At 40.9% G+C, this 12,429-nt stretch overlaps 1 protein-coding gene across 1 annotated transcript in view; it reads left to right on the top strand.

The window, feature by feature from the left end:
- Nucleotides 1–12,175, top strand: part of atp6ap1lb (ATPase H+ transporting accessory protein 1 like b) — an 18,990-nt gene extending 6,815 nt beyond the window's left edge. Inside the window, exons 2-7 of the mRNA XM_017036307.2 lie at nucleotides 4,616–4,653; nucleotides 5,154–5,236; nucleotides 7,301–7,539; nucleotides 7,693–7,743; nucleotides 8,277–8,520; nucleotides 9,322–12,175. Coding sequence (XP_016891796.1) covers nucleotides 4,616–4,653; nucleotides 5,154–5,236; nucleotides 7,301–7,539; nucleotides 7,693–7,743; nucleotides 8,277–8,520; nucleotides 9,322–9,558 — 892 coding nt within the window. The 3' untranslated portion in view covers nucleotides 9,559–12,175. The remainder of the gene's footprint in view (nucleotides 1–4,615; nucleotides 4,654–5,153; nucleotides 5,237–7,300; nucleotides 7,540–7,692; nucleotides 7,744–8,276; nucleotides 8,521–9,321) is intronic.
- Nucleotides 12,176–12,429: the final 254 nt, after the last annotated feature.

The following is a 12,429-nucleotide window of genomic DNA, read 5'->3' as shown; positions in this document are numbered from 1 at the left end:
TTTCAAATTCCATGTTGACTTTAATACGAGGAAACACGAGCACAGGAGCTTCTCCTCTCCTGAAATGTTATCGATATACACGGTGACTGTGTTTCACATTTGGCAGACACCTTTATACTATTTTAATAAGAACTGTTAAAGACTTTATTTAAGAATCGCTTTTTAGTTCACGATACAGAGAACGCCTGATATTTTTGATTTGCACTTGAGTGGTCAGAGTTAATTGAACTCAATTATTAACCATAATCCACAGGTAGATGTGTGTCTCTCAACTGTTTTAAATGCTGACTAATGCACATGAGGAAAATATTAATATGGAAAATATATATGTAAAAGTATACCATACATACTTGCATATTAGCCGATTCGCGAATTAGCTGATTTGCGTATTAGCTGACTCCTGAAAATTGATCCCAAAATGGTGATTTTCACAAAAACTTGCATATAAGCCGACCGTAATGATTAAAAATAATAATAATTTTTTGTGTGTGCATCAACAAGGAATTCCAAAAATTATCTCAGTATACACTGTTTACGTTAAAATTGCGAACCAATGTTTTTTGCAAATTTCAGAATAGACGTGATTTATTTTGGATTGCTGTATAGCAGCGGTACAGTTAAAATAATTATTAAATATTGGTTTTAGACTGTGTGGATTGAATTTATCTATAAGGGTAATGATATTTTTGTCCATACGTTCGACTTGGTGTTTATTATCGGTGATGATGCGATTGATGGTATTTATCCACATATAAGCCGACCCCCGGATTTGATCTTTATGTTTTGGTGTTTTAAATTCGACTTATATGCGAGTATATACAGTAACTCAACATTTATATTCAGAGAGTCATTAACTTTGGTGATATAAATCAGTCCATAGACATACTTACCGCCCTGCGTTCAGTGAGGCCAATGCTGGCTTTGAGATGGTAACATGTGTGAATAACGTGTGTGTGTATTGGCAGGAATGGATGATCCAGGAACACTCCCACTACATTTGATGCAAAAACAACAGTTTTCCATGAAAAAGGCAAAACTAAACGAATCCCAATCTGAATCCGTAGGCTGCAGAAATGTTGCTAACGCTAAAGCTCCGCAACGTGAGTCCCTGACAACTCAGTTCCAGATTTGTGGACCTTGAAATGACAGACTTGGCCTGCCTGGCTTTCGTGTGGATGGTTTTTTACAGTCTCTATTAACTCCTCCAGTCATCCCTGCTCCTCTGCTGTTATAGTTTAGAACTCAATCTACTCTCTGAAGATCCTTCTGGAAAAAAATAAAAAAAATAATTGAATTCTCTTTTCAAATAGCCTCATAGAAAGGAGAGAGGAGCAGTGTGTTCCAGTAGCTAGTATCTGGGTGCAGTACTCTGAGTCGACACAGGCCAGTTACGGCATTTGTTTACAAGTTTGTGGAGAGCAGGCGCCACACCTTCTCTCTGCACAGGAGCTCGGTTTTCTCACCAACACCAGCGCCTGTCGGCTCACTACAGTATAATCGATGAGGAGAATTCAAACAGCAGCAGCAGCTCGGACCTTTCATCCGAATTTATATTTAATAACCCGACGTCCGCTGGGCTAATTATAAATGGAATCTCACGATGGCTCAGGCCTGGCTGTGAATACGGACGTACGTGCAGGTGCAGCGTTTAGAGAAGTGGCTTCAGATGATGTAAAAAGCCTCTTCAGCAGCAGCAGCAGCAGCAGCAGCAGCAGCGTGTGACAAGCTGAGCCAATGACGAGGACCGCAGCAGTCCTGCGTTGCTGACCTCGCGAATACTGGCACTGGAACAAACGGCTTTAGTTAGCACTTACACACACACACACACACACACACACACTTCCTTCCCTGGCCTGGTGCACCCAGCTGAGGCCTGGGTCAGTGCAGCAAGACGAAGGAGGGAGTTGTTGTGTTTGGAGGAGGCTGCAGATGCAGCTTGTTTACAACAGTCACAGAACACAGGAGTGTGTGCGGTGTCTGCACGCAGGAGTAAATATGGAAATGTTTATTGCTGTTATGACACAAAAAGGCTTTTTTTGGGGGGGGGCAAGGCGGTGCAGGTGATACGTGAGCAGGGTGCAGATGCCTCCTCCTGCCAAGGGAATGGTGCATTTGGCAATCCTAAAGGCACATTCTCTAATGAAGGAATCAATGTGGGATAGAGGAAGAAGCCAGAAACCAAAGGAACATTCTACGATCTTTGGTTCCTGATATACATTGTAAGAAAAGTGTCTAGCGCAGGCACGGGCAAACTATGGCCCGAGGGCTAGATGTGGGCCGTTTGGATTTTTATTCCGGCCCGCCAAACTTGTCCAAATGATGTTGTTTATTTCTATTATCTTTACAGCCATGCCTGCATCTGTCCATAGATGGCGTAGAAAAGGCTTAAAGCATCTTAGCATTTTAGCCTTTATGACTTTTACATGTCATTTGTTTTAGTTCATTTCAACGCTACATTAATCTGCTCCTGACCCGGCCCCGCCGTCAAATTTTAGGACCCCTTGTGGCCCGCGAGTGAAAAAGTTTGCCAATGTCTGGTTTAGCTATAAACTCGAAATCAATCTCCTCCACCTCGACCTGCAGCAGGATGTTCCACTGGACCTCACCTCAGTCACTACGATATCTATATAAGTCCAGGGTCAGAATGGCAGGAAGCCACACACTCTGACATCAGGCCGTAATCTTTCCATCACCATTTGACTCTCTGTGTTTAGTCTTTGATGGAGCTGGATCTGCGCTCGCCCTTAATCCTTAATCCCTCCGGCACTGGACTGTACAATATTGTCGAGGCGCGAACAGCGGCACATATGCAGGTAATTGCCCCCCCCCCCCAGGCTGCCCTGGGGGTAGGTGATTAAACTGCAACCTGTAGTCTGACGAGACTGCGCTGACATTCTGCTCAACTTCCTTGAAGATCTTTTGACCTTCTCAAAATCTGAAAAGTTACAGTGGAATATTCCATTGGTTTCTTTAAAGACAAATGATTGTAATGTGGCATGTTTAAGGCATCGTTTCTCAAAGACTGGGTCGTGACCCTCAGGTGGGTCGCAAGAGATTTTTTTTGGGGGGGTCGGAGGTCACGGTCATCGCAACAGGTGTCATCATCCAACCTCAAAATAGCCAAAGTTTAAAAGCTCCACCTGTGGTTATGTTTAAAACCTGAGTGATACTAATTCAGATATGACTCGGTCAATGATAAAATATCCTCATTAATGTTCAATAATGGTCAAGTACACCCTTTTTTTGTGATTTACAAATAATGTCTATTGACTTGGGTTGCGAAAGTTGGCGACTTTTAAAATATGGGTCCCCAAAAAAAAGTTTGGGAAACTTTACATTAAGTTATATTTACTCAGGTTCATTTGTTTATTGTTTGTTTATCATACATTTTTGTTTATTTATTAATAAACTTGAGGCTGTGAGCTACATTTACCTTTTTCTAGACTTTGTTTTGTTTTGCACACACCTGCGCTGAAGATGATACCTCTTCAAGATAGCCAACTGTTTCTCGACAGATTCTATGTTTGACCTTTTTTTTCCCCCAAAGCCATTAAACCCGTCTATTATGATAGGATTAGAGAATCAGCACAAGATCGTCACTCAGCGACGGGCAGAACAGACCAGGTCCAATCCCCTGGCTAAGCTCATTGCTGCAGCGTCACGTCTTTGATAGGACGCCTAAAAGGATCAATGTTGGCTTTAGAGAAGCTCTTATACATTTAGGTTTTATCCTCAGAGCAGGACATCGACACTGACCATGTGAAGAAACTCTTCCCTGCAACGTGCTGCCCTGTATGTAGGTCAGTGTCACAGCACACGGCATCGGTCGAATAGGAGAAGGAATACATTAATACTGAGACGACATCGACAGCAGACAGACCTACTGACAGACTGACCTGCTTTGGTGAGATCATACAGCAGACTGGGAAGTCTCCATAAGCAGCCAGGAGTTTTTAACCAAGCCTCTTGGAGACAAGTGAATAGTCATCGTGTTGGTTTTATGAAGCTGTATAATAGATATGAGCTGCTCAACGGTTGGTGGTCGCAGTCATCTCGTTGTTGTCGTCAGACTTTTCTGCCATGTGAGGTAGTTCTGGACTGCAGTCAGGACAGTCAAACACTATATGTATTGGCACACCTTTGGAAATGGTACAGAATGTCATATGTCGGGGTTCGGTTTATAGGGGTGACCTAACTATAAGTACTTATAAGTCACACTTTGTTTTTCATCTTTTGGCTGGGTTTACCACTTAAACTCATGTGCGACTTATATATTAAAAATAAAATGTTTATTTTCACACTGACAGCCGCTAGAGGGCACTCTAGGCTTGTGTACCAGTATTTGCTATTCATTTTCCACAGAAAATTTACATGTTCATTATTTTCACACTAACAGCAGCTAGAGGGCACTGGTGCATCTTATACTCCAGAGAGACTTATAGTCCGGAAAATACAGTAACTGGAATTAGGATTGGTGATGTTTCATAAAATGATTATTAAACAACCTCCCCGTTTAAAGTGTAAACGTGATGCTATCTGAAGCATCATCAAAAAAACGTTTATTGCATCTTCTGTAGCAACACCTCATTGTGTCTTTTGTCTTTCTTTCTAACAGCAAAGAAAATCCCAAACAAGCCACAAGAGTAACATCAAGTAAGTAGCAAATGTCATGTGACGCTGACGCGCCCGATTCCATCGAATCCGCTACATTATTCTGACGCTGATGTGCTGAATCAAAGTGATGCATGAGCTTCATCTGTAACACCCAGGATACCGTACATGCATGAGTGTATGTGAATACAGGCCGGTGTGAATGTTGACGTATCCTGATGTGAAATCCCGTGTTTGTGTGAGAGCACAGGCACTATTTGTAAACACAGGGCAAATCGCTGTAAAAGAACCTGGCGATGAGTCACTGCACTGACGCAAAACCACTTGAAATAGATCCTCAGCTCAGAGGGGCTGTGGACAGAATCCCTCTGTGCTGCTGTTTGTGTGTCGTCGGAGTGAGAGACTGAATGGACTCCTGAAAAAAAAACTGTCGGGCCTGAGGTCTGCACTGCAGGGTTTAAATCAGAAGTCACGTGTGTGCAGAGATGCTGATGAGATCTGTACTGAACACTTTTGTGATGTTTGATTTTTTTTTTTTTTAGGTCAGGATGGTGAATACGGCTTGGAGAGCGAAGAGTTTATTCTGACGGACGAAGATGAGAACCCACTCAGGAGAATACTGCAGGTACTCACTCCAGTCAACATGAATATGTTGATGAGTTACAGGGCAGGATATCTCCTCCAGGTGGAGTCAGACTCCATGCATCTAGTTTCGGTGTCAAGTCAGGGTTAGCTTTTTAATAGGGATGTCCGATATTATCGGGCGACCGTTATTATTGATGTGATATTAGCATAACTATGTAATATCTGTAAGAATATTTATCGGGTTTTGCTGCGATATTGAAAACCCGATAACATGATGCTTAGGTTTCACCAAATGAAATAATTGAGAAACCCTGTTTTGACTCGTCAACCACCAGGCCACTTCCTCGCTATAACGATATTGGTTGATATCAGAATCTGAAATTAAGTGTTTGGACAATATCGGCATATGGGATATAAAGTTAATATCGGACATCCCTACTTGTTACTTTGATCCCATGAACAGCAGTGAATTTCTGGTCTTCTGGTATACATCCTGTTATATGTCTGGTGGCCCAGGTGGTGTTTCAATAATATGGGATACAAATGTCAGTTTATCCTGCAGCGTAGGGCAGTAAGATAGCATATTGGTAACATGGTCCACATGGACATAAACAGACCTTACCATTACTACAACCACACCTTTAAGCTGCATAGGCCTTATGTTGGGGTGTGAAAACATACGGCCCACGGGTCAAGACCGGCCCGCTTGGGGGTTCTATATGGCCCACTTGATGAACTTTTAAAATAAAAAACATACAAAAATGTGATGTTCAGGAAATGTTTTGTAAATTTAAATTTAATCAAAACTGCAGATGTATCTAATGTACTTCTTTGCATTAAAACAACAGGGGAAAAACATGGACTTATTGTTATTTATAGACAGTTACACTGGTACGGCCCAGTTAACATCGAATTGAACCAAAATTTGTGTGAAACCCTGACTTGTGCAGTCACACACACATACATACAAAGTAACACACACACACACACATTGGCTTGGCAATGTTCAGGAAATGTTTTGTAAATTTAAATTTAATCAAAACTGCAGATGTATCTAATGTACTTCTTTGCATTAAAACAACAGGGGAAAAACATGGACTTATTGTTATTTATAGACAGTTACACTGGTACGGCCCAGTTAACATCGAATTGAACCAAAATTTGTGTGAAACCCTGACTTGTGCAGTCACACACACATACATACAAAGTAACACACACACACACACATTGGCTTGGCAGCAAACAAACCATTCATCCTCACTGCTCTGACCTTGGCTGTAGGAATTTTGTTGGTTTCACATTCGGCGGAGAAAGAATATTTTGAACCACCCACACACATCTAACAGTCGTCTGACTTAAAACTCCCTGGAAGCAGCTGCTGCACCAGCGGCCTTGCTGGTTTCGTGGCTCAGACCCAATGTGATGGGATGCGAACTGTGAGGCCCAGATATTACTGTAGAAAGTGGCTTTAATCTGCTGGAGACACAGTCACTACTGTGTGCAAATTCAGAAGTATTCGTTAATCTTAATCTTTCACATCGCAATTTTAAATGGCAACTAAAGATAAGAATTTTACCAAACTACCCCTGGTTATAATCCCGTCCTGGGTTGTGGTTGATTCTGTCCTCAGCCTCCAGGAGGTCAGTTAATATATAGTTTCTGAAAAGATCTTTTCAGAAGAACCATGATGAAACTGGTGGTCTCTTGATTGAATGTCTGCAGTAAACCCCTACTGGCTGTTAGTGGTACTGTGTTTTAGATTTAGCTTAAAGATTTAGACCAGGAGTGTCAAACTCCTCCACATACAGCCCAATTAGATGTCAAGTGGGCCGGACCAGTACGATGATAACATACATGAACTATAAATAACAATAAGTCCAGTAAGTATGTTGGAAAATATTCATATTTAATGAAATATAATTTGAAAAAACTTCATGGACATGAAGTGTTTTTTTGCTTTCAAAATTCATCAAGCGGGCCGCATCGAACCACCTAGCAGGCTGATTTTGGCCCACGGGCCTTATGTTTGACACCCCTGATTTAGCCTGACCAAGACCTCAGTGTTGTTCGAGACTGTAAAAGCCTTCTCCGTGTTTCCCTGCAGCCCTTTAACTGGCACCACCCTGGAATGACTAACAGTAAGAGGAAGCTGCTCCAGTCCCTGATGGGACCCTACGGCCCTCTGAGTGTGTCCTATAACGGAAAGGTCTGCATTCTGTTCAAGGCCAAGCGTTTGGCAATCCGCTACAAGAACCACACCTTCATCGACCTGACGGAGAGGGTCTTCAACCCCAGTACACCCGTGGACACTAAAGGTTCTGTCTGCACTAAAGAGAAAGCAACGTAAGTCCGGCACACCTTGTCAGACGAGATGTGACACTTAAACATGGAAAACGCTAAGTCATCTGCATAGAAACATTTTATATTCTAGGCTGTGTCTTAACAATTGAATTGTCTCCAAATGCAGTTACTATTGATTCTTTTCTTTCACCGTAGGCTTTCTTTAAGGTTTGGTGATGTGGAGGATCTGCGAGGACTGGTTATCAGGTAAGATATACCCTATGTTTGCTACGAATCATTTTCTGTCCACAGAGTGGACTCTCCTATATCTTTGCAAATAAAACTTAATTTTGTTGCTGTATTTGTCGTCCATGTCAAGTACTTATGGAATGTCTTGATGGAATCTAGTTACATCTGGGCCATATATCAATCTGGAATTAAATATAAAAATATATATTGCGTGTTTTTCCCCATATCCCTAGCTAGGATTTCCTGTGAGTTTTTTAATCCATACTTTTGACTGTATGAGGTTTTTCATCAATTTAAAGGGTTCTTTTGTTATTTCAGTCTTAAAACTGGTCATGACAACAACTAAAATAAAACAAAAGTATAAAAAATGTCCAAAATATCTATTTCATCATTCATTAAATAAAATTATACTGGACAACAGGATAGATAGATAGATAGATAGATAGATAGATGGATGGATGGATGGATGGATGGATGGATGGATAAAATAAATGAAATTTAGGACTTCAGCTGAAGGATCATGAAACTAAAGTAGCGTTCTTTTCCATCAGGCTTCAAATGTCCAACACGTTTTACGAGGCAGCAGGTCAGAACTGGTTCACCCTGGACAGCGTTCACATCCACTACAACTGGACCCAGGAGGCCACGTTCAACGCCAGTGAGGTCTACGCCCCCGCCACCTCGTCCTACCACTGTCAGCACGTCAGCAGTCTGCACAAATACGACACACTCCTGGTTCCCAGCTCACACACCGACACGTCCGCTAACTGGCACATCACTTTCACCGACTTCCAGGTAACAAACCAGTTAGACACTTCATGTACTACTGCAGTATCACTGTTGTAGTTGTGTTTTTGTTTTTTTTTTAACCTCTGTTGCTTTTGTGCGTGTAAATTTATTCCAGGGGCTTTTTGTTTCTTTTCAAGGCACTTCAAGAGTAACTTCCTGTCACTTACAAGCTAGTTGTTTAGCTACAAGCTAATGTTTGTTGGATCATCATTTCTCACAATGACAGGAATATGGTAAATATTAACAAAGATTATAGAAACAATTACAACAGATTGGATCCATCCTTAATTAGGAGAAAAGCCTTTAGCACAGTGTTTTTCAACCTTGGGGTACCGGTCCCTTGTGAGGTCGCCTGGAATTCAAACATGGTCTCATGAAATGTCTAGTAATTGATAAAATAAAATTGCTGATGAATTAAAATGATGATTAAAAACACCACACATATTCTTAAATAATTCAGATTTGACAAACAAAAACAAAAAAACCAAGAACCTTCTATTAAGTTTAAAGCCCGATTGTAAAAGTTTCAAGGGCAATTCCGATCTTATAAGGGTAATTTAGTCTGAGCCTCGGCTAATTTTAGACCCTGGTGTGCATGTCTTTGTTAGCTTGCCAACAGCCTTCTTTTGACTCCGGCTTCTTTGGCCGCTCGTCAGTCAGTCTGTCTGTCTGTCTGTTGACTGTCTGTTTGGCAGTCTGTCTGTTCAGCCATCTGCTCCACCGTCTCACCACGTCCATCTGTCCAGTGTCTCAACGCCCGCTGAGATCATGCTCCGTTTTTTTCTCTCTCTCTCTCCGTTTCTCCAGATCCAGGCCTTCAATGTGCAGTCCAACAAGTTCGCTTCGGCCAGCGACTGCGCCACCTTTCTGACACCGGCGATCCTAATGGGTCTGGTGACGTCTCTGATTTTGCTCCTAGTCCTGGCCTACGCCCTTCACATGGTGGTACACCTCAAGCACATCGACCGCTACGAGGAACACAAAGCTACTGTCTACTTTCCCCGGAGTCCAGAGGCGGAATTACCAGACAAAAACAGTCTGTGAAGGAGAAAGAAAAAACAAAAAAAAAAACATAACAAAAGGTGGGACAGAAAGGAGGAGGACAGGAGATGAGGAGCAAGTGAACTGAGGAATGAAAAAAAGTATCCTCCACTGAAGAGTCCTTAAATCTAAATGACAACTTTTGCCTGTTCGTATGAAATCCTTAGTCTTTACTACTTTATGCCAACGCAGAAAACCGTGGATGGATACTTTTTCTTCTTACTTTGTTGACCTGCATCTTTGCATCCATGAATTTAGGAAGCCCTCCCTGAGAGAAGGTTCCAGACCCTAAGGTCAAAGAAAGCCCCCAGGGCCCTGAAGAGCGAAGACGATCATCAGCCTTTACCCCAGCCAGTGGAATAATAATAATAAAAAAAGAAAACCCAAAAGGCTAGCAGCTGTAGCTAATATGGCTCAATGTTACATATTTAGGGTTTTTTCATCACCAACATCTGCTTCACAGCTTAACGTGTTTTTGTCAGATTCTGCTGCGAGACAAATTGTGCATATTTCCAAAAAAAATCCCCCCCAAAAAAATCCAGTTTTCTAGTTAAATATTTGTATCAGCTGCATGTTACACAAATCGCTGGTCTATCTAAGCTAGTGCAGTGTTTCCTCATAAAGACGACTAGGTAGAGAGGTTTGCATGATTCGCAGTTCAAAGTACGATCAAAGCAGAAGGAGCTTGAATCACTCTGGGGTGAATGGTAGATATTTATTAGGAATCACTGGTCTAGCATCTGGCTGGAGTGAAGGCCTTCAAGGCCTCTGGAGTTTCTCAACTCGACCTCCCCCAGGGAAGAAGCTGGTCTGGGACTCGTCCGGACTTTTACAGACCAGCTGGATCGAGGGATCGAAGGGGAAATCCTTAAAAACTAGCACAACAGTGGTTAGCCGCAGAGGCGCTAACACCAAAACAAACTTTTTAAGACTATCTGAGGAACAATGCTGCACAAAAACAGCCACATCTAAGGGCACTTAATGAGGGGGTTGTGGGGTTTTTGCGATAACGTGACTCTCTGAGAGTCAACAGGCGTGAACACAGGAGACCGAGAAGGCCTGAACAAACACTGACTGCCAAAGTGAAGCTACAATGGAGTTGCCATACTGTATGGTAACGTCACAAGAAGATCAAAAAAAGAAAAAAGAAAAAAGAAAAAAAAAAGTACCTGTACAGAAATGTCACTCTTCCAACTGAGGATTTTGTTTGTTTGTTTGTTTTTTTTTATATACGATGTAATCATGAAGTACTACTAGCTACAGGATGACTATGCTAATCATCATAACCAAAAGGAAACACAAGATTCTATATAAGAAATGGATGCTGTCATCCACAATGGAGACCCTGAAGTCAACCAGACGTACCTCCCAACTGTGCACTATTGAAAGCAGATCGGAAAATTAGGCTAGTTCTGATCAGATTTTTTTAAAACATCACCTTAGATATTCCTAAATTAAAGGTTTTTAATTATATTTGTATACATTTATATGTTCAAAAGAACCTTGGTTAGGATATCATCTTTAATCTGTATAATTATATATTGGTTAACTTGTATATATTTCTACATGTTAGCTGCTTGCAGGCTAATGTTTAGCCTATGATAATTATATTACTTTTTAGTTGTTAGTTTTTTTTTACTAAATTATCTTGGGCCTAATTTTCACCATTTTCTTTTACTCTTTGATGGTTATTCTCAACCTTGTTTATTTCACATTTTAATTTCAATTTTAATAACAATTCCCTTTATTGGAAGAATGAAAATAAATTCTGGGCTCATTTTAGTTTGGTTTAATAACTTTGTTGAAAGTGAAATTTACAGCTAGAATTTGAGACTCGTGTGCCGTCTTTGTTTATGTTCAACTTCTGTGTTAACAAAGTAGCCTCTTCCAGTTGAATTACTTTTATTACTGGCGGAGCACAGTCAGCCTTTTTCTGGCACTACACCGTCTAACCCCACGGCTCCATCCCTTTCTTATATACAGTCTATGGAAATACAAAGCTGTAGATAAAATCTCTGTGCGATCATAGCTGTTTACTATCATCGAATTATTGCACAACTAATAAACATAGGTACAAGTAAGACATTGTTCTATGAAGATTGGTCTGAAAAAAATATATATAATGCATTTGGCTATTTTTTTTTATTATTCCTATGTTGTTTATATTCCACTGTTTGTCTCATTTGTTCCACACTGGACTTCACTGGACAGTGAATGGGTCCAGTTTCATCTTAACTGTAAATTACAATAAAAAAATAATAAAATAAAATTCCCAACATACTGTACCAGGACAGTACATGGAATGCCGTCCCTCCTCTCCTGGGATTCATTATAGATTCCATTATTTCTTTGCCAGATGCCGCACTAGCAGCAGTAACAGCATCAGTAAGTCATCGACACTGATTTAAAAAAAAGAAATGAATAAATAAAATTAACACTCAGCATGACAGTAAGTAGATATCCTAACATTCGATATGGCAGTTCTGTCAATCTGTAGCAGTGTGAAATTAATGTGTTCTTTGGTCATTAATGTATCCTACAAATACGAGAGGAGCTGTGGCCGCAGTTGTTCAACGACCAACTGATGTAGATCGAACAATAAAATGATATTCAGAGGAAACTGGGTTCTAGCCGTGTGTGTTGTGTTAATGCAGTTGATATACAGTCATTCATATATTGACTACAGTGGTGAAATACACTGAAATATACTTTTATAAATATACTGTATACTTCTGTCAAACTCATTTTGGTTCAGGGGTCGCATACAACCTAATTAGATGTCAACGGGGGCCGGACCAGTACAATCATAACAGAATTAACTATAAATAACAGTAAGTCCATGTTTTTCCCCTTTGTTTTCATCCAAATGTTCAT

Source organism: Cynoglossus semilaevis, chromosome 10 (assembly GCF_000523025.1).
Source record: "Cynoglossus semilaevis isolate Cse_v1.0 chromosome 10, Cse_v1.0, whole genome shotgun sequence".
Lineage (NCBI taxonomy): Eukaryota > Metazoa > Chordata > Actinopteri > Pleuronectiformes > Cynoglossidae > Cynoglossus > Cynoglossus semilaevis.
This window is presented reverse-complemented; position numbering and strand designations above follow the sequence as displayed.